Here is a 27,485-nt window from a genome sequence, read left to right as displayed (position 1 = left end):
AGACAGCAGCACTGCCCTGCCCTGCACGGAGCTAGAGCCGGAGCCGGCCGGGCCGGACCGGGCTGCGCTGCACCGGCCCATGCTGCACTCAGCCGCCCCATGCCGCTGTCAGCCCAGCCATGCTGCACGGTGCGGCTGCGCTCGGCGCGTCCTTCCGGGGGGGAGCACCGCCCCGGGCGGCCCGTGCCTGGCAGCAGCTGCGCCGGCGAGAGCCGGGGCGATGTCGGAGCCGGTGCGGAGCACGCCGGGGTCCCTGCCCCTCAGCCGCCTCGCCGAGCCGCTGCTCCGGAGACTCAGCGAGCTGCTGGACCGGGCAGCGCCCGGCAAGGGCTGGCGGGACCTGGCGCAGCGAGCGGTGAGCCGCGGCAGGCTGCGGCTGAGGTGAGGGCTGCCTGCGGGAGCGGGCCGGGGGCGGGCGGAGGGACCACCTCCGGAGGGACGGGGTGTCTGGTGCTCCCTCGGGGTCGAGGGTTGAGGGTCGGGGTCGAGGTTGGGGACGCGACGGCGCCGGGTCCCTCCCGGGGCATTCCCGGAGGCCGCGCCCCAGCGCACCCGCTGCTGGCAGCCCCCGAGCCGTGCCCGTGGGGCCGAGGAGCTGCGGGCAGCGGCGGGCGCGGCTCCGCTCGGCAGACACGTTACCGGCCTGTGCCGGGGCGGACTGCGGCCGAATGCTTGGTTTGCTGCTGCTTCTCCCTGAGCCGGAGTCCTCACGGTGCTGTCCCCCGACAGCCTGCATCGCCTCTGGGGACGGGAACGGAGCATCCCCCTCCGCGAACCCCGTGAGGACACGGAGCCCATCTCTAGGTGTTTGCGCAGTCCAACCTGAGGGTTTCCTGGGAAAAAGTAACGGGATGCAGGTCCTGGGGTTTTCTGCTTTGGGAAGTATCCATCCCCTCGCACCTCCCCTGACCTGCCCCAACGGGGGTGCTGCCGGCTGCTGGCTCTGGGCAGAGAACGTGGGTGCTGTTAGGTTGCTCCCCAAGGCTCCTCTTGTCTACATTCGGGTGAAAACATTTATTTTCTTCAACTCTTTCCACCTGAGTCACATTCTCTAGATCGTTTCCTCATTGTTTTACTTCCTGTGGGGTTTCAGGTTCTTGTTTGGAGGGTAGTAGATTAAAAAAAAAACACAAACATTCCAAGTGCAGCACTGGGTATACCTTATGAAGATGTGTCCTTTCTCTGTTATTAGTGAATTTATTAATATAGGGAGCTAGAACCTGAGGACTACAATGTGACCCCTCTGTAGGGCCTGTTGCTGTGTTTGTATTTCTGTATTATCCAGTAAAATACTTGGGAAGTCTACAGGACAAGCAAAAACATCTTCAACTTTGCGTGGCCCTGCCATTTAATGAAAGAGATACTGATGAATCCTTTCAGTGGAAATACATAAACTTGCATTCCTTTACCATAACTGTATCATTTCCTCATTATCTGTGTTATTTTAATCTGCTGTGATGGGTTGGGGTTAAGTGCATGAAGACTTAACATCAAAATGCAAAACTTTATGTATTTATACTTGGGGCTGAATTTATTGGAGCAGTCAACTGCAGTGTTGCTGTAGGTGTGTGTATCAGTTAAGCTGCAGCAGTCACTTGTTTTTAACAACTGCTCTAAAAATCAAAGTCTTCCTGGCCTTTCAAGTTAGACTGTGACATATTCCTTACTGCTTCTGAATGAGGCACATGAAAATGAAAGGTGCTGTATTTGTTTCTCTCCTGACACTTTAAAAAGTGAAAATTAGAAGATCTTGTAATGGATTTGGTCAGAATTGTTAGGTGCAGGAATGTCTGATTTTGTAGCATGCAGCTCACTAGTACCACTCTCTGTAGAGGTGTCACTATGTAACCTCTGAACTCCTTGAACTAGAAGGAAATACTGCAAATATGTCCAAATCTGCTAGGAATTTCCTATCTCTCTTTTTTTAAGCTTTCTCCTTTCTGAGAAAACTAGTAATAAGTATATGCCATGACTTTCTCTTACTGATTTTGTAGCCCTCTGGATTTGGAACAGTGTTCCCTCAAAGTGTTGGAGCCAGAAGGAAGTCCCAGCTGGAGTCTCCTGAAGTTGCTGGGAGATCGAGGCTGCACTGTGGTGGAGCTTGTGGAGTTCCTACAAGCCCTGGAGCATACAGAGGCTCTCCAGTGTCTCAGCTATTCAGGTCAGTTCTGGTTCATGCTTTCACCACAGTGGTGTGTTTTATTCTGGAAACACTGAAGTACTTGGTTTCTGCACGAAGTAGGAAGATCTTTAGTGGTCGGATTCTAGCAGTTGTTATTCATATGATGAGCATAGTAATTGGTGCTTGTAACTTTGAGATGAAATGTTAGCCAAGTAGATAAGCAGACTTAATGTAGTATTGTAGGCTTGGGCTGGGCTGCACAGATACTGCAGGTGCTGTCATTGCCTCTGCTGGCTTGGCTGCTGTGTCAAGGGATGCCTTTGGGAGAGCCTTACACAAGTGAAATGCTTGAGCTAAAAAGACCACTCGTGTTGCCAGCCATCTGCTCGGGGTACTGGTTTTGTTCACTGCATTTCATAGCTTACCCTAATTGAAAGGGAAGGGTCCCATTAGTGTCAGTTCTGGTGCATGTTGGATCCGGTCCAGCTTGCTGATTGGACAGAGAAACAGACTGACTTGGTGTAGAGCTAGATTAATTCCTGCTAACACATTCAGCTTGCTTCTTTACAGAAAGCCTAGAAGTGGGGCAATGCACGGGGATGCACAGGTAAGAACGAGTGCTTCTTGCTGCAGGACAAACCCAGGGCCCTTCTTTATGTCCTCCTCCTGCAGGATGTGGTGAAACTCAGCTTGCTAGGAAGCTGCAAAAGCTTCTTTTCAGAGCAGGGAGTGGAAATGAGACTAGCAAGCACCTTTCCATACTGGTAGCTGTCCTATCCCATGGACAGTGTGAGAAAAACAGTCACGGGCTGAGAACCATTGCTTACTGAGGGAGTACTGAAAACTGCAGCAATTTAGGCACTTCGGTCTGAGTGTGAGTAACTGAGGCTGAGTTTCCAGAAATGACTGAAAATATTTGCCAGTTGGGTGAGCTGAGAACGTAACAGTTGGATTATAGTTAAGGAGTACTTAATTTGAAATGTATGTTTCAGAGCTGGTAACCATAAATGTCAATTTGCCTTCCTCAAAGGTAAAATGCCAGCTTTGTTTTTTCTGTGGGAACTCAAAGAAGTATTTGTGTATCTTTGTAATAATTCAGAAAACTAAGCCAGAAGGTTTTCTTCTTGAATCATTAAATTCACTGATGCTTGCAGGAAGTAGTTGTACAGTGCTGAATGAATTGCAGGCAAATAAAGAAAACTGTGAATAAATTATGAATCAGATTTCTTAGAACTTGCTTGCATTACTTCCAAGAAGTTCAAAATACTAATCTTTTAATCAGAAAGGATTTTTTAAAAAAGGTCTTTGGAAAGAGCAAGTTTGTCTTAATATTTCTGTTCTTTAAACTGAAATAATTCCTGTTTGTCTTGGTTAATGTTAGGTGGTTATGGTGCTCAAAAACTGTATTTAACACACTCTTAACTATGAAAAACATCAAAGAAAGTGTCAGATGAGGGACTGAGGTAGCCATTGTCAGCACTGGGGTATAGAGTGCAATTATTTTAGAGAAAGAAAGGGAATTTTCAAGTCCTGTAGCTACTTTGGAGTAGCTGCCTGTGTGATAAACTATTTGAGAGTGAGATTGTGTGTGGAGGAAGTTGATACATGCTACTTCCCTGCTAGACAAAGATGGGATTTCCAGATGTTATATAATCTGATTCAGTCTGTTGACCACACGGGGTTTTGCTCAGACAGCTGATCACATTGTTATGGTTTTTTCCCTCAAACATTCTGTGTTGATGTGCAGCTAAGCCATTAAATAAATGATGGGGCTGAAAAAAGCAGACAGAAAAAAAACTCTTGGCAGAATGTATTAAGAATGGTTGGAGCTAATTACAATCTTGAGTCTTGCACTGGGATATTTGCAATCTCTTTGCAGCTATTTCTTCACACAGCTCCTGGATTACTCTTCACTGTAAGATTATTCCCCCAGTAATCTGGAATACTGCTTCTGCACCAGCCTACACTTGAAGCTTTTGCAGTATGTTTTCATTAAACTGTAAGGAAGGAAGTGCTTTCACCCAAACCAGGGAAATAAGACTCGCTCTAGAAAAAAAAAAATTAGTCTGTACCTGATTATTTCATTTCTGTGAGTACTGAAACAGTGAAGTGACACTGTACCAGGCAGGTGACCCCGACTAATCAAAGAGATATTCCATGCCATATGACATCATGCTCAGCAGTAGAAAGGAAAGGAGGGAGCTTTGTTGGTCTTAGCCATCTCCTTGGGAGCTAGTTGGGCATTGCTCCACCCACAAGAGGTGGTAAGAGTTTGGTTGCCTCGGCATCACTTGTTTTTTCTTAACCTGTTCATTAAGTCATTTGAGTTAATTTTTTTAACTTATTAGACAATTACTGTTATTTATGTTTGTTTGGTTTATTTTGACCTCCAAGCTTTCTTGGGCTTTATTCTTCCTTCCCCTCTCCCCCTAACCCACTGGGGGTGGGGGGCTGTGTAGTGCCCACAACACTACTTCTGTAGCAATCAGTCATTAATGTGTAGTATTGCTTGTGGTCCACTGGCTTTGTTAAATTTATTTTACCATCCATAGCAAATAATGCTTTAAACTTAATATTTTTTATGGCACTTCAGGTCAGAGTTGCTGAACACTTTGGTCATCAGTTCATATATTTTATGACAGCAATGTGAGGTTAAGCTTTCTCTTCTGCAGTTGACTTTTTTTTTTTCCCCTCTCTCCTTCTCTTCTGATGACCTTGGTTATACCAGATCAGTGTCTGGAGTCATGCTGTAACAAGATCTCTGGAACAGTCTAGGTTAAGAAAACAACTGGATCATATCAGCCCGGTGTCAGACTCTCGCATGACTGGTGTCATGCTATTTCCTGCCAGCTAAAATTTGAAGTGGAAAACTTTACCTTGAATACTGGCAAAAGAAAACCACAGCCCTGTGTTCTACAGGAGTCAAAGGCATAAAACTAAAACCAATGTTTTAGCTAACAAGCTTGCACAAGAGTAGAAAAAGGCCTGTTTGTAGTTAAACAAGTTTTACACCCCTCATGCTGTACTTAATCTTAATCTGAAGATTAACAGCTCAAATTGTTGGAGGTCAGCAAGCCCTTAAAACTGGGCATACCTTTCCCAGAAGGGATCTGTGATGCCATTGGAAGAAGTATTGCTTTAGTCAGTAGAGAGTAAGAGGGATTGAAGTAACCTAAAATTAAAATATCTGAATAATCTATTTTAAATCTTTGATAAATTTTGTAGAGTAATGATCAATTACAGACTGAACTTTGTGTAATGGAAAAAAATCTTGAATGTCTTAAAGTGATTTAACTAAAAGGAACTGCATGTATACACAGTACAAATTGTTTTCAGGTATATTTAATCACAGAAGCTTTCTTTGCTCAAAGGACAATTTAAATGCAAATTTAAACGTATAAATTTTCCTATGTGTAAATTCTTTTTTAAAGGTATAAAGATTGTTGTACAGCCAGATTCTCAAGCCGTGCTCTCTGGTCAGGTTGTCAAGCTGTGTTGTTGGGCAACAGGACACCCATTTGTGCATTACCAGTGGTTCAAGCAGGAAAAAGAGGTAATGGGTGATACAGAACTTAATTTTTTTCAAATGGTGAAAGTAATACGTAATGATTTGGGATATTTTTTTTTTAAGACCATTACTCTTACTTACAACGAGAGAAGATTGCCTTATACACTGACAAAATAAAAGTTTAGGAAATGCTGCGTAACGACCCTGTGAAGGTGGTAAAAGAATAAGGTGGTTCCTTACACTCAGACCAATTCATCCTTGATTGTGACTGTAAGGAAACTTAGTTTAGTTGTCTCTCATCCTACCAAGAGGTTTAGTGCTGAAGAAGTGCCACAATGGAATAAAGGCCAGCTGCTGTTGGTCTGGGACAGCTGGATCTGGTTTCCTAGGAATGAAAGCCTGAACTCAGTGCTGCTGCCAGCTCCTCAGCAAAACACTGGAGTGCATGTGAGCTGTTACCTCTGCAATTTCAACAGCAGCATTTACACCCATATTTCTGACCCTGATTATCCCTCTACAAGGTGAATGCAATCTTTTCTTAATGTTATTTTGTTGCAAGTACTATTTTAAAAAATCAATAAGTTTATGGTATTTTAAATTGCTGTTGGGACTGAAATTTTAAAAACTTTCTTTCTCACTTTCTACTCCTTTCTAAAAGCTTATCTAGATCATCCAAAACATGACATAAAAATATGACTACAGTGATTTCCTTCTTGTTACAGTTAAAATATGGATGTAGTAAATATTTTTTGTGTGTGTGAAATAATATCACAGTTTCCTGATCCTACTCTAATGTGTCTGAAGATCAGAGCTGAATGTAACACATGCTGGTAGGAGCAGTGCTTAAGAAATTATTTGGAGCTATTTGTGGAGAAAGGTAAAAATTATTAATTTCAAGAAGAGTTTTTAAACTGGTTTAAATGGTTTAAAAGCTCAGAAATGTCTTAAATAGAGGTATATGAATTATTCTTGGAAGAAAGCTTGTCTCTGAGCTACTAAATATGCAGAACACAAATTCATCATCCAACAGTTTCAAGTAAGTAAAGGAGTGGAGGATGGTGTTATGGACATTGACATAAGAATTCCAGTGTTTGATCCTGCTTTAGAGGAATGCAATTGAAATATTTCTTTGTTCACTTGTATTTCAGCTTCCCCATGGTAATTCTCCAGAGCTGGTTTTGAATCCAGTGAGTGTAAATGACTCTGGCTTTTACATCTGTCGAGTGAACAGCGACTCTTCCTTTGTGTTCAGTCGGTGGGCACAGCTTGAGGTTTGTGATCTCCAGAGTACATCTCATGGTGAGTGGCAAGAACACTGACTTAAGAAATTCTGTCTTCACACTTCCTAGAGGAACTTGAGTCCATGTTGCTCTCCTGCACAGGTGTTAGAGACCTTTTAACTTTACTTTTCAACTGAAGAGCTGGAAAGACATTGCTACTCATTTTTAGTGTACTCTTTTTTTCTTTTTTTTTTTTTTTTTAAAGGGAGCCCAATTAATTTGTCTGAAAACAAGTTGCACATTTGTATTCAGCCTCAGCCAAAAAACTTGACCGTGGGGGACGCTTTGGTACTAGAATGTGGAGCTGTTGGAAACCCAATTCCTAATTACCAGTGGTTCAGAAATGGACTGCCCTTGGCAAATGGGAGCAAAAATGTCTACATGGTAAGTCACTGAAGAGTGCCAGCCCTGGGGGACCACCTTTGAGTTATCACATAAAGCTTCCTTGAAGAAAATAACTTCTTCACAGCCTTGATAACCTCTCGTGAAGTGCTCACTGTGAGTTGTTTTCCTGTTCTGTTACTCACTTGCCCATACTGCTCTGAGTCTCTCAGGTGCATGATTTTAATTTTTTACCTGTTTCAGCTGGTAACCATGGGATGTAAGGCTGTAGTGCATTTTTGACATATTGACATAAGACAGATGAAGTGTCAGTTAGAGGAAAAGCCTCCCTTTCTCCTGCAAAGCACTCTGATTTGTACAAGCTGTTGCATTCCGTGCTTATGGCATCTCAAGCCTGTGAGGTGGATTTGTATTATTTCTGGAATTCTTGAAAGAGTTTCTAGAAAACATTTACTGTCCAGCTTACTCAGCAATGAGGGTGTCAGCAGCTTTTGGATTTGTTTAGTCTTGGCTTTTAGTTTTTGCACTTTGTTGCATGTGGGCTTAAATGAAACTGCTTCAGGTATTCTGGTGGGATGACAGTGATGATGCTTGCACAGGTAGCTTATGTGGATGTGGAACATCAAGGGACATATTGGTGTCATGTGTTCAATGATCAGGAAAGTCAAGACAGCAAGAAGATAGAAGTTGTTATAGGTAAGGAGTTTTTCTGTTTAATACAGCTCATCTGATTGATCAATTTCTGCCCTATCATTAGAATTTGGTTTTGAAGCTTTCAGTGCTAAGCTGAGCACATGCTTTCTGTATTTTTAGTTTATCCACTGTTAAAAATAGCTGTGCTTGCTTGCAGCAATTTTAGAACTTTATCAGTTATAAAGTGCCCTGGACTTTTATGGTAACCAGCACAGAAATGCTACCACTTTTTGGTGTTGCAAGCAGTATGTGGTTTGTCAGCAGTTTGCAATCTCATTTCTTTGTTTTTTGACAAGTAAAAAATAGTTTAGCCCTTGTCAGTTTGACAGACTTTGTTACACTGAGTCCTTCAGCAATCAGGACATGTGAGATTATTCATAGCAAGCACAATAAATGAATGTTACATGGTTTAGTGTGTGCACATTTATTTGCAGTAAACTAAAGAGGAAAAGATCTGTTTGCGTAGCTTCCAGATCTATCTGGGAATACTGTTGCATAATTCATATGAAAAGTTCTTTCCTATCCTAAGAAATATTCTAGTCTAGAGTTTTAGTAACAACTACTAGACAGTGGTGGGGTCAATGCTGGTTTATACTGCTGTAAAATGAGTCAGGTTGCAGAGAAGCTTGGAGGTGACCTGTGTGTTCCACTTTGTGTGCTAACTCTCATAACTGAGAGCAATTGTCTTCCAATTTTCCCCCCCCCCTTAAAACACAAGGAAGGAAAGCTATGGCAGTGGAGTGCACAGAAGGTAAAGTAAATCTTCAGTTGTGAAACATTATTTAAAATCTAATGACAAGGGTGACGGGATTGTTGAGTGTGTGGCTGAAGTGCATGTGGGTTAAGAGCTTCAGTCTGAAAACACTGACTTGTGATGCAGTGTTCCTTCTGCATGTGCTGGTCTCTATTTTGCCTTGATACCATGCTGTGGTGAACACAGAAGAAAACCCAAGCTACCAAGTATTCAGAGTTGCTTGATTTTTTGCACTGGTTTTGTATCCTGTGCTTAGTTTTTAGTGAAATGTAAAGATCTTGAGATTTCTTTGGCTGTGCAGAGGAGGCAACATCCTTGCAAGAGAAGCTGAAGATGTTTAGGAACCCGGGTGACCTCAGAGAGCTGGTCAGAGATGGTTTTACTGTTGGCTTTGTGCCTGCAAGAGGTGTTTCCAGCAACCTCATTAGGAGAATTTCTGTTCTTTGCATTGCTGCAATGGTGAGGAAGAAGTGTCTTGTAGAGGATTTTTCTTTCCCATGGTTTCCATTGTTGTCAGAACAGGTGAAACCTGTGGTAGTTTACAGTGTTTGAAAGCTGTCTCTGAAGTCTTTCTGGACGCACATGGCTTGGCAAAGTAGGACTTCTTGCTCAGGATGTTGCTTTCTCAGCAGTCAGTCCTTCAAACATCTGTTTCTCTAATGGGTGATTCTGACATCTTGTTCTTTATTCATTGAAGCTACTTGCATGCCTGTGGGATTGAGGCATAGTTTGTGTTTCTTTGAGATCTACTATATTCTAATGCTGTGTCAACCACAGATTAGAATATTGATGTAGGATTTATCTCCTCTGCATGCAGAATAAATATATGAAAGGTTACATTTACAGAAATGCAAGCCCAAAAGTATTTTGGGAAGGTAGCTTGTTTTCTACTGTTTGCCTTCTATGAATATTGGCATGGCACTTAAGTATATTTTTATTAATAAAGAAATATATTTTTTGCTTCTTGTTTAAACTATGATTTTATTGGTGTATTTCTTCACAGAAGAACTAAGAGATCTTCAAAACCCAGGTAAGTGATAAGTTTTGAAAAACTTTAATTTCACATCTTCATCTTATGATCCAAATCACTGAAGCCTAGCTGGGTAGCAACTTCTGGTTTACATTATTTGGATGTATTTATAACTGGGGATTCAGTAGGGGCAGATGTCATGTTAAGAGCAGCACAGCTTCCTGGTTCCAACATATAATCTAGAAGAATATAGGGAATCACAGGGCTGCTATCTTTGCAAAAATCACGGAAAGCTGGTTTTTTATACTGCATGTATACTTAGCACAAATACAGAAGGAATTACATTTTGCTTTCCTGTCTGTGGCTTCTTTGGACTCTTAGGTTTTAGGATGCTGCTGCTTTTCCAAATGATTAAGCTGAAAAAGACACAAGGTGTCTGTGTGTCACCCATGATACAGTGAATTGCCGTGTTCCTTAAATTCATGTTGGGGTGAGCTAATGTGATTTGAAGCCTGTTGTGTTTATTCTAGAAACATAGGTCTGGAGCAGTGCTCCACAGGGGTATATCCCTGATACAGTGTTCTCAAACTCTCACATCACAAAGGTCATGTAATTTCCTGGGGAGGACATCAAAGATACGTTTACTTTTGCCAAGACTGAAGTCACTGAAGCGGTACTGTCATGGTGTGTAACACGTTATCCCAAGTGTACCACTTTGGCACATCCCTTATTTGTTACTCAGGGCCAGGCAGTTCATTTTCTGACATTGGCAACTATGACTGCAGTTACTGACCATCTCCTCTTTTAATGTTTCAAGCAGATCTACAAGAACAGTCAAGCCACAGACCTGTTGGTAAGTAGGTTTGTAGCTGTAATAAACATATGTATTTCATATCTAGGAAATAGATCTTGCTTCTTCTGAATACTGCTTCTTCTGCCACTGCTAGTGAAGTAACTGCAGTGCATGTAAGTAGCTACAAGGAAGGAGACTTCTGTGTATTGTTATAGCTCTCTACAATGCTTGCATGCCCTTTCAGTAGTAAACTGTGGTGAGGGCAGCAGTATTTTTAGTGACTTGGTGGAGCATCTACAACTTCTCATCTGTTTCAGTTTAGTGTTTCAAATTCCTCTGTCCCCAACCTTAGCCAATGTGTTAGTCCCTTACTTTGAATCCTTGGCAGTTGGAGATGATGGCATTAGGATGACGTGTGACAAAAAGAATTAGTCAAAGGTAATGCTGTCCCTGCAAGCTCAGCTCTTCCTGTGTGCTGTGTGTGCATGCTATGGTCCTGAGCTGAAGCTCCTCAAGACAGGTGTGTGCCATATGTGCATTACAAAGAGTAGTTGCTGGGTTTTTGTAAATTGAATTCTTAAATTTGTATGGTAGACTCAGCTGGTCAGGCGTGTTGTCTCACTGATGCTAAACCAGGCTGATGGCCTCTGTCAAAATTTTACTGCTCTTTCAGGGTTTGTCAATGTGAGAGGGAGTGTAAATGCTCCCCAGTTCATCTTTTCTGAATTAATTAGAAAGCTTGTACTTTCAAAAGTGCTTTTCCATGACAGTATGCCACTGTCACTCAGTCTCTGCTGTTTAAAATAGTTTACACTGCTCAAGACCTTGGAGGTTTTCCAGCTGCAAGAACATGGAAAACATCTTGTTGGGTGGAGGTGGGATGTTAGACACCAAGGCTGCAGGCAAAGCTTCTCTTCTGGCTCTGGCTCTGTACTGACTCTGAAACTGGTTTGGGGCATTCACATGATCCCATTTGCCACCAGAGCAGTGGAACTGTAATTTCTGTTGGAGAGGAGAAGTTACAGACCAGGGAGGAAGTACCTTGCTTTGAATATGTGCCTTTCTGTAACTTAGCGTGCTGTTTTGGGACAAAAATCAGACTAGTAGTCTCTAAAGGATTTCTGTCAATGTGACTTCTTTCCCCTTTCATTACTGATTTCTTTACTTATGACAGAATTACTTAGGACTTCATGAAAATCAACACGAGCATATCTCAAGCTATGAAAATACCAGCTGACTTCCTCCAAGTTCTGTGAATTTCTCAAGTCTCTGTATATTTTTTTATAACCAGAGCAACATGAAAAAGAAACCCATCTGAATGGGTTTTTAGAGAGATGAGATGTGGAAGGGGTTTTTTGGGATTTTTAAGAAGCGTATGAAAATTTGCTGGTTTGGGTAAAGTATACAGGCCATAGTTTTGGCAAGTTGCCATTAGAGTTTTCAGTTTTATTAAATTTCTTCTTGCTTGCAGGAATTCAATAATTAATGTGTACTTTCAGAAAAATCAAAGAAATGAGATATAGCCTTAATGATTCACTTCTTGACAGATTATCTGGTCTAAGGTGCATCACAGTTCAGGTATGATAACTGTGAGACCATGCTCAAATGATTCTCTTCATATGAGAAGAGAGTCGAGCTGTATTGTTGATGAAGGATGACTTAAAATCGTACAAAATATTGTGCCTAAAGTGAAAGTGAATACTGGTATCACTGGGGAAGAAATTAAAGGTGCTGAACCCATGGAATGCCTAAATGTGCTGTGGTTGTGTTTCCTATGTCTTTGCAGCCACAGACAAGGTAGCTCTGCTGATAGGAAATATGAGCTACTGGAATCACCCCCAACTCAAGGCTCCCATGGTAGATGTCTATGAATTGACCAATTTGCTAAGACAGCTGGATTTCAAAGTTGTTTCTTTGCTGGATCTCACTGAGTCCGAGATGCGAAATGCAGTGGATGAATTTTTGCTTCTCCTGGACAAAGGTGTCTATGGTAAGAGCATGTGCTGTCCCTTCTGAAGTAGGTTGATTTAGTGATGCACAGAAACATCTGATGTTTGTTTCTTCCAGCTCACTAGGTGTAATGGCAAAACAAGCTTCCTGGTAGACAGTGTATGTAGAATGGAGCAATTAAGTTAAAAACACCCACTAGCATATCCTTTGACTTTGGTTAAAAAATACTGGGTTTTTTAAGCTTAGAACAGATGAAAGTCTGAATTTTTTTCTTTAACTATACCTAGAGCTACTTTTTGTTTGTTTATACTGATGTGTTTGCTGAAAGCTGCTGCATCTGCATAGCATATTTGACCACATGTTCCACAGAAGGTGCACATTTGCCCTACAAAGTCATTAGTTCTGGTTTGTGGTAGTCTTTTAAGCAACAGCAAGAACAGTCTGCTCAGACACCCATAGGAGTGCATTATGGAAACCAGCTCATAGCAGAGTAGTTGAAAACTGTGTAACTGCAGCATACAAGACTATGTGAAGTGCTGGGCAGCAGTTCTTGCTGCCTTTAGGTGACCTCTTCAATCTGTTCTTCATTAATTTCTGTTCCATTCCCCTTCTCTCTTCCTGTGCTGGCACACTGATGCCATGCAGGGGCTGGGCAGTCCCTTTGCTGCACTGCTGTGGGGAGGTGGGAAACAGCCCCAGGCACAGCATGGAATATATTGTGGGCTTGCTATTGGGACCCCTCTGTTCACCCTCTGTCTTTTTGCTGGCTGTCTGCAGAATGCTCTTTCCTTATGGATTTCAGCCCTGAGGGGCTGCTGTGCTCCCTCAGCCCCCCCTCGCCAGCTCGGTGCCGATCTCAGAACCAGGGCTGCAGTGACCTGCACTCTGCTGCCAGGTGTGTTGGGGCAGGAGGGAGAGTGGGACATGGTAGCAAAGCCTATCCCTCAGGAAGATGGTGTTACCAAGTAAAACATGCAGTACAGAAACAAGAGAAAAACATGGTGCTTTAAGGCACAACACTCAACAGATTGGATGCAATCTTTTTTGCCAAGTTTTCAGGTTAAGTAGAAATCCCTGTGTTGAATTGCAAGTTCCTTCTAGTTATTGTGATACTGTCCTGGCAAGCACAGAGTTTTTCATAATGTTTTTGACAGGCAGTGAAAGCAAGTTCTGCAGAAACAAAAATACAGTTCTGCCTATGTACTTCAAAGAAGTAAAAGTAAAAAAGAATTCACAGTATCCTTTGCTGAATATACCTTGCATAAGGCAAGGTGTTAACTGAGAAACTGGCGAGCTTCGACTTCAAGTTCTGACTTTGTGCAGTTGTCAGTAATAATAAAGGACTTTTCACTGAGCTGAACCCTAAGTTTCCACTTGGGCAGAACTTGGGTACAGCTGTTGTTTCACAGCTCTGTGGAAGATCTGAATAGAGTTCTAAATGTATTATTTCTGTGTGTCTCTGAGGCAGCAGCCCTTGTTTTATTTTTTACCTTTTTCTTAAACTCTTCAGATGTAAAATAACACCCAAAAAACCCAAGGCTCTCACCTCTAAATGACAGCATCACTTTAATAATTGTACTGCATCATCTCATCAGTATTAGTTTAAGTTATAGTGCACAAATTAAGCAAAGTATGCAAGCTAAAAGGTGTGTGTTTACCTCATTTCCCTTTCTTAACCAAATTTTTTGAGTGACGCATCTATTTTTGAGATACTTGTAATAGAATATTAATAATTCTAAGCTCTCCTCCAGATACTGCAGAGGAGGTGCCTTCTGCTGGGATAATGACTGACTCATCATTGCTGCTGCTGATACATGTTGATTCTTAGACAATTACTGATATATTGAGATGCCTTGTCTTGCATAAACTTGATCTTGAGGGACAAAGCAGAATTGGTGGCTGTGGTAGCTAGAGAAGGGCATGGTGGAGTTAATGCACAGAGCAAACACCTTCATGTCTTGCACAGAAAAGGCCTAGAATGATGTGGCTTGGAGTGAAAGAAAAGTTCTGCTGTGGGCTTTGAGGATTTTGCTGCTGACTGACATTATTTTAGTCTTTTTTTTTTTTTTTTAGAAGCTAAGATTGCATAAAAGACTGCAGAAATTATTTAGAGCAGAGACCAAAAGGTTCTGCTCATTGTTCTATTTAAATTGCAGAACTCCAATAGTAATGCTTACCCAGGAGAACATTATTTGATTCTTTTTTAGAACACAGGGTCAGATTATTTCTTAGCATGACATTTTTAATGGTGTGTTACCTGATGCTCTGTCTGCACAGAACTGGCTGATCTGACATTTGGGCATTTATGTCAGAGCCAAAACTTGCACGACATTAAGACTAATTATGGCAGTAAAGTCTAATAGACTTTATGATAGGAGTTTCCTTTTTTTTTGTTCCCTGGGAAATAGATGCACTTCCCCTTTTGAGTGAGCTTTATGATTCTTGCACCTTCTCAATCTTTTTCTATAATTGTTGACATGAATTTAGAAAATAAAGTAATGAAAGACTTCAATCAGTTTCTCTCCAGCACCCTATAAAGGCTCTTATAATGCAATTTTTGCAGTTCTGTTTTTCCAGCAAGTTGATATTTCTGAAGGTAAGCAGAGCTTTCTTTCACTCGTGTCTGGCCATAACTACTTTGATTTAAATGGTCACTTTCTTCTTGCTGAAGAGTGGCTATGAATGACTTAAAACACATAGAAAATGCTGTCAGTACACAAATAGATAATGATTTACTGTGGTTTCAGTGGGCACAGCTCCAAATAGAAGAGACATGGTGGCTATTTCTGTTTATTCCTTGTTACACATATTCATGATGCCAATTGTGGCATTGTGTAATACCTGCTTGCTGCCAGGAAAGTGGCATTTCAGAAACTGTTCATTAACAACAGAAGTAGTAAACAGAGTCATGATGATTGTCTGCTCTAATGTCTTAGTTTGTGTTGTTCTAAATGTAGGGTGCCATTAATACTGTATTCCACCCAACTGCCAAAAGGTAACAGCATAGACCCATATCTTTTAAAGGCTAAAAATAGTTAGGCTGCTTTCTTTAAAAAATGAAAAAGAGAGAAAGTGAGAGAGAGACACACAGAGATATCACTTAAATGCTGACGTCTATGAGGAACTTGAGCCTACTTAAAATTGTTGTGTTGAAGTGTCTGGTGAGGCCCTCTGAATGTTTGCTCTGCTTACTCTGGGTATGCAGAGATTTATTTCTGATCTTGAGCTCATCGTGTTAACTGTTGCAGGTACTCATCATATAAGCTTAGCACCATCATCTGCTCAAGGACATGAAGAAATGTAGTTGTTATTTCTGAGATATTTCTATTCATTGAGGAAATACTTGGATAAATCCTGCTTTCCTTCAGTCACTCCAATTACTTTTCTAGCAGGCACACACAGATATATATATATATATATATATATATATATATATATATATATATATGAATATGTAAATGTGATTTAGGTACAGATCCGAATTGTGTGGAAATAAATATTAAGAGTTTCCTTTAACATTAGGACCTGACGTGGAGTCATGCACTTGACACAACTTAGCTTTTAACTCTTCAAAATACCTGGTCTCAGGTAACCATTGGAATCCTATAAATAGCCCAAGTAGTACCTTTATTTGTTTAGGTTTTTAATCATAGATTTTAAATTTTGTGCCCTTAGAAATCTAACTTTTGATTGAATCAAGCTGTTGCCATTTTCCAAGACTCTGGCAGATAAATAACCACCAGGCTCTTTGTGTGACACCTTGCATCTGGAGCTTACCTTGTATGCCCTTGCTGGCTGCTTGTCCTGGCTCTGCCTGTTTCCCATAAAAAGCCACGGAGCACGGGTGATTGAATGGAGCCCTTTGCAAGGTCTTGGAATAGTTGTTAATGACTTGAGAGCCTGTAAGTAAAAGAGAAGTGAAGGCTTAGTTTGGAGGGCTCTAGTTGTGTCAGAAAGAGCAGGGCTGAGTGAGAGCAGAGTTTTCATTTGTTGTAGGTAAATTCAGTGAGCAGGTAAAAGCAGCCAGCAATACCTGCCTGCACCAGCTGCCTTCAATGAAGATCAGTTTAGGGGGTTAGGGCAAGGTGTAACTGTTCACTCTGAATATACAAGTTTTGTAGTGACACACATTTGGCAGCCATTTTTAGTAAGAATGAAGACATAAGAGGACCATATCTGCAGTTAGCAGAAATTGTGATATCTCTGACTTACATTCAGCTGCAGTACTACATACTGTTTGGAGATCTGATCCTTAGACTGCTTTGTGTAGATAAAAATTATTTTTAGAAGAGGTAACTTGCCACATATAATCATAATCAATACTGGGAATAAACAGTGGGAAAATTCCATTTAATCATACAAGCTTGTGGTAACTGTATTTTATGGCAGTGATGGTTGTTAATGCTAAGATCACCTAATTTTATTGCAAATTGATATAAATTTAAAATCTGACATTTTTATTCACAGAAGTAAAATGTAAGTCCTAAACTGTAGTTCCCTTCCTCAGGGTTAAGAAATGCTTTTTTAGTTCCATGGCAGCTTTTCCTTATACAAAGCTATTCCATGTTGTATTGAAGATTTTAAAGTCTTGCAGGTTGTTACATACTGACATGTGAGGAAGGGCAATCTTTTATGTCTAGGTAAGCATGCAAAGAATTTGTTTGGTAGACCTGCAACAGTCATGAGTCTGTAACTGTAAAGAGATGTAGATGCAATCTACTAAAAACTAGTTGTTCAGAAATGGGAATGTCCAGCCAAACACAATCAGGGAATATTTTTTTTCCTCTAAATGTAAAAGTATTTACTATCCCCCAAAAAACAAAAAAAATAAAAACAAAACAAAACAAGAAAGCCAAATGGAGAAACTGACTATGCAGAGGAAGTATTAAAACTTACAACCTGCAAAGTGCTCTCACAGTGTAAGCAAGATTTTTCTCTGTTTTTTTTTCCTAGTTAAAGTACTTTTAATAGTTGCCAGTGATTAAGGTAAGTAAAAAAAAATAAATAAAAAATTAGAGGACAGCTTTCGAAGATGAAAGCATCTCTCATTAAAACCAAAAACTCCTTCCAAACTGTTCAGTGTTGTGGATTTTTTTATCTAAAAAATCTACAGTGACTCACTGCTACTTGGAGCTTTGTAACTGCATGTGTGGTGATGTTTTACAGCTGGCATGTATCTGCAAGTTACACATCATACATAACATGCTAGGGGTCATAAAGCATTTTTAAGAATGTTTCACTTCGTGTGTTTGAAGCAAATATCTAACTGATTCTGTTGCATGAGTAATTTATTTTTTTTAATAATTTTTTGTGTCTGCTTAATGTGAAGTTAAAGTTGTTCTCCCCTCCCCACCTTCCCTTCCTTCATGTATTGACAAAGGCCTGTTGATATTTTAAAAAAATGGCTTGGAGTAGCTTGAATTATCTTCATCTCCCATGAATATGTAGTGTGGACATACTGCATAAAGTTTATGACCATGCTAAAATGTATAGAAATGGTGCAATACGTTTTCAGTCACATGTATTTTGAACTCTCAGGCTTGTTATACTATGCTGGCCATGGCTACGAAAACTATGGAAACAGCTTCATGGTTCCTATTGATGCTCCAAATCCCTACCGGTCTGCAAACTGTCTGTGTGTGCAGAACATCCTCAAACTAATGCAGGAAAAAGAGACAGGACTTAACGTATTCCTACTGGATATGTGTCGGAAAAGGTACAGTCTCATCATTCCTGAATAGTGACAACTAGCAATAAATGTCTGAAAGAGGGGTTTTTGCTTCCTGATACAGGGGAGAGGGGATAACAGTTTGGGGAACCAGCTGTGAAACTGAGAGTATTGAGTGCAGCAACAAGTTAAACAGCCTGTTTTAAAAATGAACAAATATATAGAGTTTGTTACCATTATTAGTACTCAAATTATTGTTTTACTTTTCTGTGTTTTCATTTATTGCAGAAATGAATACGATGACACAATTCTTATCTTAGATGCTCTGAAGGTTACGGCCAACATTGTTTTTGGATATGCAACGTAAGGAAATTTTTCTCCTGCTGTACCATACAGGTTTTGAAGCCAGAAGTGACCACTGAAGTTGTATAGATAATTGTTTACAGAAAGATGCAAACTGTGGTGTTGAAGGACCACTAATTTTTATCCACATCCTCATATTTTTTACTTCATTCTTTGAATCATTCCACAGTCTCGCTGTGTACAGGGTAACGCCAGAGAGGGAACTGCATTCAGCAAACCAGAAACTGCTGGACAGTGGTCCTGATCTGTCTCTAATGATTACTTGTAGTAGTGCTGTACTCCTCCAAGTATCATTTAGTGAAGATGTAAAAAAAGCAGGGAAGAAAAAAGCAAATTTTACCCCCAGACACATAATATTGCATTTCTTTGAGCTGATGGGGAAGGGGAGTTAGGTCCTGTGTGTTTCTAATGGTACCTGCTGCACTGTGAGCTTGTAGAGAAGGTCAGGTACTGTGGGGCAGTTGATGAACTATCCCCACACTGTGCCCTTTTCAATCATGTGTCTCCTCTGTTAATACCACTTAAATTTCTAGAAAAAATATGTTAGAAATATAGATGAATGAATTATTGGAGGGGTAGCATATCCCTTGGCCCCTGTGTTTGTTACTCTAGGTGTCAAGAATACAACTGAAACTGAAACTGTTTGAAGAGGTTACTTAGAAAGCTAAACAGCCTCTCCCCATCAAGTCAAGTGCAAATGCTGTAGAACAGAAGTAGTCAAGAACCTTAAAGAAATCTTATTTGAGAAATCTGAGCTCCACATATAAACAGTTTGACATCAGCTGTGTCTGTGCCTTGACCGAAAGTGAAACCTTCCCAGGATGAGTTGCTTACAAATGAACATGAGAAGCAGGTTGGCCATGGACACAACATGGTTCTCGAATTGTAGGGTTTCTTTCCCCTGTTCCCAACGTATTTTTACTCCTTTTTTCTTCAAGGTGATCTTCACCATGCAGACGTTACAGTGTTTTTTACTTGTCTGATATTGGTGATCTGATAGGTGCCAAGGAGCAGAAGCCTTTGAAATTCAGCAGTTGGGGTTGGCCAATGGAATCTTCATTAAGTTCTTGAAGGACCGTTTGTTAGAAGACAAGAAGATTACTGTACTGCTGGATGAGGTTGCAGAAGGTGAATTCCAACTTACTGCACTAACACGCTTAAATGTGATCATGGGGAACATTTTGCACCACTTGAAGCTCTTTCTTGCTGCATTTTGTTAAATTAGCAGCATTTATCCAGAAGCAGGTGCTGCTGGGCAGGACATTAACAAAGAGTATGATATTATAAAGGGTTTGGAGCTTCCTTAGTAGTGCAGAATACGTGAGCATGTTGACCAGCACACATGCAAAGCCCCCGGGTCCTCTGCAGGCATCTGGCATGCTGGTTTAGCCTTAATTTCTGAATAGCTGAATGAATACTGAATGAATACTTCTGAAACAGCAAGTTTTTATGGAAGTGCAGACTCGGGCATAACCATAGCAACCAGACAGCACTGCAGTGATGTACTTACTTCAGTTTTTAAGATTTTAAGATTTAAGATTTTAAGATTTAAGCAGATTTTAAGAGAAACTGTATGCTTTTTTTTTTTTTCAGATATGGGCAAGTGTCACCTTACCAAAGGCAAGCAAGCTTTGGAGATCCGCAGCAGTTTGTCTGAGAAAAGGGCATTAACTGATCCCATTCAACAAACTCTGTCTTCTGCAGAGTCTCTGGCACGGAACCTACAGTGGGCCAAAGCTCATGGTATGGTATAATCTATCTTTAGATGATCCTGCTGGCACGATGGGAAGAACAAGAGGCTGTACTTCCTTAGTAATCTCTGGGCTGTGGGTTGTGATATTGGATGTGAATGGAAGTAAGTCAAGTTCATAGCTGGATTTCCATTAATATGTTCAGGTCTTGGAAATTTCTGTGTTGAGTTTACCTCTATGTTAGAGCATAATATACAAGGTGACATGCAGAATTCCTCCTGAGCCTTATTCTGTCAGATTCAAAGGTTCTTATAGTGCTTTAACTGTGCCTCCTGTACATTGGATATAGACCCTATTAACCTTACTGGTGTGATTAAAGACAGGTAGATGTAAGCTCCATCCCAGTGACAGGAGCTGCTGCCTTGCTGGTTGCACAGGGATTGGAAGTAGACCTGCAAAGCAGGAGCTGAGCCAGCTCAGGCAGTGCCTGCTAGGCACCCTGTGACACTGGCAGGTGCTGATGTTCCTTCTAACCTGTTTCACTCCCGTGTAGATCTGTGAGTGATAGGTAGAGGGAGGGCAGGAAGAAAACATCGATATCTTTAGACTTTATAACTTAAAAACAAAACTTAAGAAATGGAAATTACAGAGGTTTAGAATGTAATGAGGTGTTACTTATTTGCAGAACTTCCAGAAAGTATGTATCTTGAATTCAGATGTGGTGTCCAGATTCAGCTGGGGTTTGCAGCCGAGTTTTCCAACGTGATGATCATCTACATGCGGGTAGTGAAGCAGCCACCCGAGATAGTGGTTTGCAGAGCCTATGTTACAGACTTCCCACTCGTAAGTGCTTCCAACCACTGTCTTCTTTCCTTTTAAGAAGAACAAAATGCTGACCTGATAAAAAGAAACACTGCTTTTTTCTTATTTCTTTCTTGCAACAGGACCTGGATGTGGATCCTAAAGAGGCCAATAAAGGAACTCCTGAGGAAACTGGAAGCTACTTAGTATCAAAGGACCTTCCCAAACACTGCCTCTACACCAGGCTAACTTCACTGCAAAAACTAAGGGTTAATATACATTATTCCTCAGAAGTTTGTTTTTAGATTAGTCATGTTGCTTTGCAGTTCTGTTGAAGTAGCTGTGTATTGTCAGCATAGTAAGTAACACATTCTCTGGAGGGAAAAAATGGCTAATAGCACAATTTAGTGACTTTACCAGAAAAATAAAAGCCAGGGAATCATTTTGCAGTCCTGATACTGTTATGGTACTTTGTTTTCTAGGCCCCTACCAAATTTGACGAGATGATTATTTTTGTGAAAATCTTCTTTTCCTCACTATGATGATGTTCCTGTGCCCTACAGTACAATAAGAGTATGACCTGAAGCAGAGCTCATTAGGAGATGAAAGTGTTACACATCTCCTGTGCTCTTGGGCATGCAGTTTTTGAAAGATTCTCACTTCAGCATAATGTAGCATTAAATTTATGTCTGTATCATGATGTCATGAATATCTGCTGGACATTACTTGCTATCTCTTCTTCCATGCTTTGGCAGCTGTTCTAATATAAGTTGTTCTAGAAATAAAGACTATCAGGTGAGCAAGTGTTAACCAAAAGAGGTCCTCAGTAAACAAGTCTTTCCTAATGTATGGCTTTAGTTCCTGAAAAGTCTCCTTAAGTGTTTCCTATACTGTTTACATGGGGAGGAAGTGTAACTTTTCTTAATGTTTTTTTCCCTCCTCCTCTTTCCTCTTTTGCAGGAACACTTGATCTTCACTGTTTGCTTGCACTATGAGTATCCAGGAATAGAAGATACAATGGATGAAAGAAAGGAAGTTAACGTTGGGAAACCCCTTATTGCTAAATTAGGCCTTCATCATGGATTCAAAACCAGTAACTGTCTCCAGACCAGTTTCATGGCTAATAATCCTTTTCAGAATCAAATAGCATCGAGTCCAGTGGTAACTAAATACTATGTCCCTAGTCATTGCCAACCAAATTCCTGTCCAGGCCTTTACCATCGAAACCATGCCTGTTCAGACAGCACCAGACAAACAGAGACAGGTTCTTGCAATGGGGCTTCGAGGGTGCTGGCTTCAGAACATGAACTACAGAATTACTCAGCCCCTGTGGAAGAGAGCAACGTACCAGTAGAGACGACTGATGATACTGTTGAGCTGGAATTCCTTCTCTCTGAGAGCCTCAGAGTCTCTTCACAGCAGTAGCCATGGTGTGCTCAGAACAGAAGGGAGTACCAGCTTTGGGCAGGGACCTTCCACACTGCTCACCCATCACCTGCAGTTTGGGGGCTTCAGGACAAAGGGACTGGGGAGTCTAGAGCTGCTACGGTTATGAGCAGAGTTTTTCACATCCAGAGAGACAAAACTGGAGTGACAGATTTAGGAATGAAAAAGACATGATTGTTTGGGGTTTTTTTTACTCTATTTGATGTTTGATACAGGGAAAAACCTGAATGGGTCAGAGTTCTCTATTCCATTCTCTGGCAGCTAACAAACAGGCAGACATGCATTTCTGGGATAAGCTGCCTACCTCTGGTAGGGGATGAATGCAAAAAAGCCTGGCACTGGTGTCAGAGTTTCTCTTGTCATAGTAAAGCCTTGAATCTTCCCAGCTGCTTCTCCAGGACCTGCTGGAGTTATAAGATTTACTGTAAATGTATGTTCTAGATACATTCTGTTTTCAGAGAGGTTTTTGTGGTCAGATGTCCAATGCCAGGCAGCAGCTGACAGGTGAATGAAGAGCTGTGTAAGGACAAACAAGACCTGAACTAAGCTAGTGAACTAACATCATCAGGTTTTTTATCATCTTCTTTAAAAAAAAAAACAAAAAAACAAAAAAAACTGAATTCCAAGTTGTCAGAGGGAGTAAAGCCACAGATTCATACTGTGGTGGATTGTTAAGGTAACTCTTCTCTGTAACACACTTGGGATTTTTGTTGATCTGACTTCTGGAAAGGTGATCTTAATGTTCTGGAAGAACACTACATGGAATGTGAGGGAAAAGAGCCTGTTTGTAGCAATAAGAATATTGTATAGTTAGTAAAAACTTTGGGGTTCTTCAGGCTGAAGCACAGCAATGGTGTTCCTGGACACCAGCCATTGCTTTTCTGTGATCATTTAAGAAAACAAAAAAAAAACTAAAACAGACCTACTCAGTTGTTTTCCAAACCAAATTGACATATACTCACTGAAGTAAAAAAGCTAAAAGTCTACCCTAACACTGGAAATCTTAAGATAAAGGTTCCAGCACACACAAGCTTAGAAAGGATAAAGTGACATCAAGTGAGACACTTGCTTCATGTCACAACCTGACACTTGGTGTGTAGCCCCATGTGTATGTGTTTGCTTGGGCCTCAGAGATGAAGTTCCATCTCCCCAGGGCCTTCAGCCTCTGAACCCCAGGATCTTGCTGGTGGAGGCACAGGCACCCCATCTGTAGTGGTGCCTAACCCTACCTGATCTTTCTCCACTGCCTCACAAAGGTACCAAATGAGTGTCAGTAATATTTGGGTAGTTTCCTTGAGAAATGTGGATAGAGAAAGAAGCCAATTATTAAGCCTTAAAGGTTGTCCAGAGAAGGGCAGGAGAAGTCAGTGACTGGTTCTGCTTGTCTGCTGGCAGGCTCCTTCATGGCTTCTGCAGCAGCAGCCCTGGTGTGAGAGCCTATCTCTCCTGGCATGATGTGAAGGAGCTGCAGAGTTCCCCCAGCCAAACAGCTCCAACATCTCACAATTCCTCCTCAGATTCAGCCCTCAGGCTCTGCCAGCCCACATAGGAACTGAGCAACCTTTGAGGATTCATACTTAGGTATGCTTCATCTGTAAATGTATTCAAACATGGTGAGGAGAACATCACAGAACTGGAGAGGGACCTATGCCAAGTGCCTGGCAGCTCTGCCTGTGGCAGCAGGTTCTGGGGAGGAAAACTCATTCTGAGCTCTACTTAAAAACAGAACTGTGAAAAGGGTTTTCTTACTGTATCCCTGCCTTTAGGAACTGCTTTAACTGTTTTAATTGTTGGTGTTGTGAAATATTCTGGTTCTTAAGCACAAGCTGCAAGAGGCACCCGTTTCCTTTGGCCCATATCCAGTAAAGCATTTTAAAAGTTCAACATGCATAAATTAAGACAACATTTAAATCCCAGTGAAATCAGTGGGATTAAAACACATGACTAAACCTAGGCATTTGTTAAAGCTCTCTTTGGTTTGTGGTGGATGCCCTTTCTGGACTGAAGCCTTGGGCTTTTGTTTTCCTGAAGTGCAATTGTTTGGGTACAGAATTTATTTTTTGCTTGAAATACCTGCTAGGCTAAGTTACTTACATGTTACTCGGTTTGGGATGTTGACTAGGTTTGGAAGAAGTGCATTAAGGTGATGCAAATAAGCTCAGGCTCAGAATTTGCCTTCTATATCTACACAAAGCTCTGCAAGCTACCTTTTCCCTAACACAACTTATCTTTAGCATCCCTTATCTATCTGTGGCTGCAGAAAGCCATCTGCACTACCTAGCTCTTCACTAAGAGATTTCAGGGCTGGTTTTGCTATTTCTAGTTGTTGCTTTTGTTCATGCATCAACTATTTTTCCTCATTCTCTGTCAGCCAATTAGTAGCTTTGGCAGCTCTCATGTGCATTAAGCTTCAGGGCCCTGTTTCCCTTGACAAATGCTCCTGACTAACTACAATGCATCTCAGGTTTACTCCTGCCTTGCACAGAGTTTTAATGCAAACAGTAAGATCTGCTCACTAAAGTGTGGCATTTTGAGGTCCAAGTTGTTTGCTATGAGCTGGAAATAGGTTTAGGGTATGAGAGAAGGGGTTGGGAATTTTGGTTGGGGTTTTTTGTTGGGTTTACCCTTTGATTACTCATTACCCTTTTAGTAATGGCAGTAGGAATTAAGTAAGAACACCTCCATGTTGTGGAAATGAAGCAGTTACTTATTTTCTAAGGTTACCAGTGTTCCAGTTTAGTCATACCAGGCTTATTTTAAGAGCTATCAGGAAAAAATTCTGTCTCCCATCCTTTTTTATGGGCGTGCACAGTGAGCATGAGCCCAGGATGCACGTGGGTGGTGTTAGCACAGCAACCAGCCCTGGCACCTGCATCTGCACTGGATGTAGGAGGAAGGGACAGGACTTCCCCAGCCCTTCTTCAGGCAGAAACATTGCAGGCATTTGCCAGCACCCTGCTTTCATTTTTCCAAGTCTATTGCATTCAGCATGAAAAGACTTCAGCCTGTTGTGCAAGTGGCTTCACTACACACAAGGTCCAACTATTCCCAGGTGTTTCCTGGGCTCTCTTCTGGCTTAGCATGGTCTCCAGGGTTTATTTCACCTCTCTAAAGGTGAGGCAGCTTTACTTCTGACATCTGTAAGAGGATGTATGTTGGGCATGCCAGGTAAGACAGCACAAGTTCTCCTGTGGAGGAAGGCACCTCTTTCCTCTTGATTACCATCAGGCAGCCTGGAGACCTACCAGTTTCTGCAGGCCCGAGACAGCTCGGATCAAGCCACAGATTAATTCTACCCTTAATGTGATGGTTTTCAGTACTATATGTATCTAAAGTGGTCCCAGAATTATTCTCTCTTCACATCATGTCTTCTTCATGTCTGTCAGCTCTTCTCCTTTCTTTTCCCTTCTGTTGACTGCCAGTGCTGCCCACAATACCAGCCTCACAGGACCAATTGGGCATCAGTCTGGAAGTTTTTAAGAACTGCTTTGAGACTGTCAGAATGTACCAGATGTGATACTTCTCTTGGCTGTAAGAAGCACTGCAATCTTTCAAACAAGTACAGAGTTAACTGTAAGATCCTGATTAGCTGATTCTCAAAGTTTTATAGGCTTTGCTTTAGGCCTGTCTTAGGGATATCGGGAGCAAACCACCCACTAGCTGCATGCAATGGATGTGGTTTGGCTTCTCTGTATTGAGAGGTGGGGTCAGATGAGACAGCTGTGAGCCCAGCAGAACTATGCTATAAACATCAGTGAAACCCACATTAAACTGGATGAAAGAAAAGAGAAAGAAAACTGTTTCTGTAGCCCTTCAGGGAACAATGGCAACACCCAGATGGCACCCAGATGATGAACCCAGCCCGGTGCCAGCTGCCACCACCCGACCTCTCCTGGGGAAGCTGAGCTCTGGGGGTCACTGCCAGCACCCTCTGCCCCTCCTGGCCTTTGCCTGGGGCAGCCTGCAGAGCCCTGCAGAAACAGGAACTGAATGCTTCCCCACTGTAACTGCTGCCATGCAAGGAAGGGCACAGAAATGGCAAGTGCTAGACTAGAACTTGCCTGCTTGCTGGGATCTACTTTTTCTCAAACAGTAGGGAAAAAATGCCAGCAGAACTGCATAATTAAATACTTGTTCAAGTGCACAGAGCTAATTAGGTCAGGAATGCTTTTACCTGATGAGCCAAAATGATAAATCTCCTGGTACCACCTAAATCCATAAATTCTAAGGATGCTTACTCTTAGATTCTGCATACTGTGTTTTTTTTTAAATATAGTAAGTTAAACATGCACATACCTATGATTTTTATTGTTTTAAATGGGCCTTAACACAGTGCAATATTTTCTCTTCATGGAAGCATGGAAGATGTAATACAAGGTGTAGAGCATTAGAAGGGTATTGCAAACAACCACTGAACTCTCATCCTCTTTTCCATTGTGGATAGTTTTTAATTCAAATCCTTTTACAGAATCCACATCTGTTCACCCAAGTTTGTCACTGCTGCCTGAGCATTCCTGGATTTGGCAAGCACCTTTGGAAAAGCCCCAGGACACCTTTAGGTGATCTGCTTATCCTCTGAGTTTCCAAGTTCTTTTTGACAGTACTTCTCCATCCGTAACTCTGGGAGTCCAGCACACTGGAACACATCCAGACTCCCCCTGGAGAGTCTGTATGGCATCCTCTGTTTCTGGTGGACATGTGGAAATTTGGCAGTGCAACCCCTTGTCCTAAGTCCCCTGGGAGACAGAGGGTTTTATCTAGGCTCCTCTTAATGCAGTTAATGAGAGGTTACAAGACTTCCTAGTCTGCTTTGTGTTTAATGTTAATATTGAACTCAACCATTTAATTTCACAATAAAGGGCATTTACAACACTCCTGCTTCCATAGGACTTTCCTATATAAACTTTAGCTGAAAAAGGTTGTTGGCTTATGGTCTTCTAGTGTAAAGGAAGCACTTGACTGAAGTAGGTGTATTCATTAAACTTTGGATCACGGATGGGTGGATGGATAAGAGAGGTCAAAGCCCATCTGCACCTCATTTTTGGCACCCTCTTCCAGCTGTTGTGCTGCTTTACTTAATGATATCAGAGAATCAGATGCCCCT

General features: G+C 41.5%; 2 protein-coding genes across 6 annotated transcripts in view; one reads left to right on the top strand and one right to left on the bottom strand.

The window, feature by feature from the left end:
* Positions 1 to 27,485, bottom strand: part of ALPK2 (alpha kinase 2) — a 77,454-nt gene that overhangs the window by 33,950 nt on the left and 16,019 nt on the right. For both annotated transcript variants that reach the window (XM_030468053.1, XM_030468052.1), the window contains one exon: positions 16,190 to 16,312. The gene's annotated coding sequence lies outside the window, so the exon portion shown is untranslated. The remainder of the gene's footprint in view (positions 1 to 16,189; positions 16,313 to 27,485) is intronic.
* On the top strand, positions 174 to 27,253 carry MALT1 (MALT1 paracaspase). 4 transcript variants are annotated; one of them, XM_030468068.1, is made up of 17 exons: positions 174 to 381; positions 1,995 to 2,161; positions 5,554 to 5,675; positions 6,779 to 6,929; positions 7,116 to 7,294; positions 7,852 to 7,948; positions 8,664 to 8,696; positions 9,703 to 9,729; positions 10,490 to 10,522; positions 12,249 to 12,452; positions 17,951 to 18,128; positions 18,369 to 18,443; positions 19,444 to 19,571; positions 20,037 to 20,186; positions 20,820 to 20,977; positions 21,079 to 21,204; positions 21,896 to 27,253. In XM_030468068.1, the coding sequence occupies exons 1-17, from the start codon at positions 221 to 223 to the stop codon at positions 22,358 to 22,360; spliced, it is 2,454 nt and encodes an 817-aa protein (XP_030323928.1). In that variant the 5' UTR covers positions 174 to 220; the 3' UTR covers positions 22,361 to 27,253. The 4 variants fall into 4 exon arrangements, with proteins under 4 accessions (XP_030323928.1, XP_030323926.1, XP_030323927.1 ...); XM_030468066.1 differs by having other exon boundaries at positions 10,487 to 10,522; XM_030468067.1 differs by having other exon boundaries at positions 7,116 to 7,298; positions 7,856 to 7,948; positions 10,487 to 10,522.

Source organism: Calypte anna, chromosome Z (genome assembly GCF_003957555.1).
Source record: "Calypte anna isolate BGI_N300 chromosome Z, bCalAnn1_v1.p, whole genome shotgun sequence".
Lineage (NCBI taxonomy): Eukaryota > Metazoa > Chordata > Aves > Apodiformes > Trochilidae > Calypte > Calypte anna.
The sequence above is the reverse complement of the archived record's forward strand: the minus strand, read 5'-3'. Positions and strand labels throughout refer to the sequence as shown.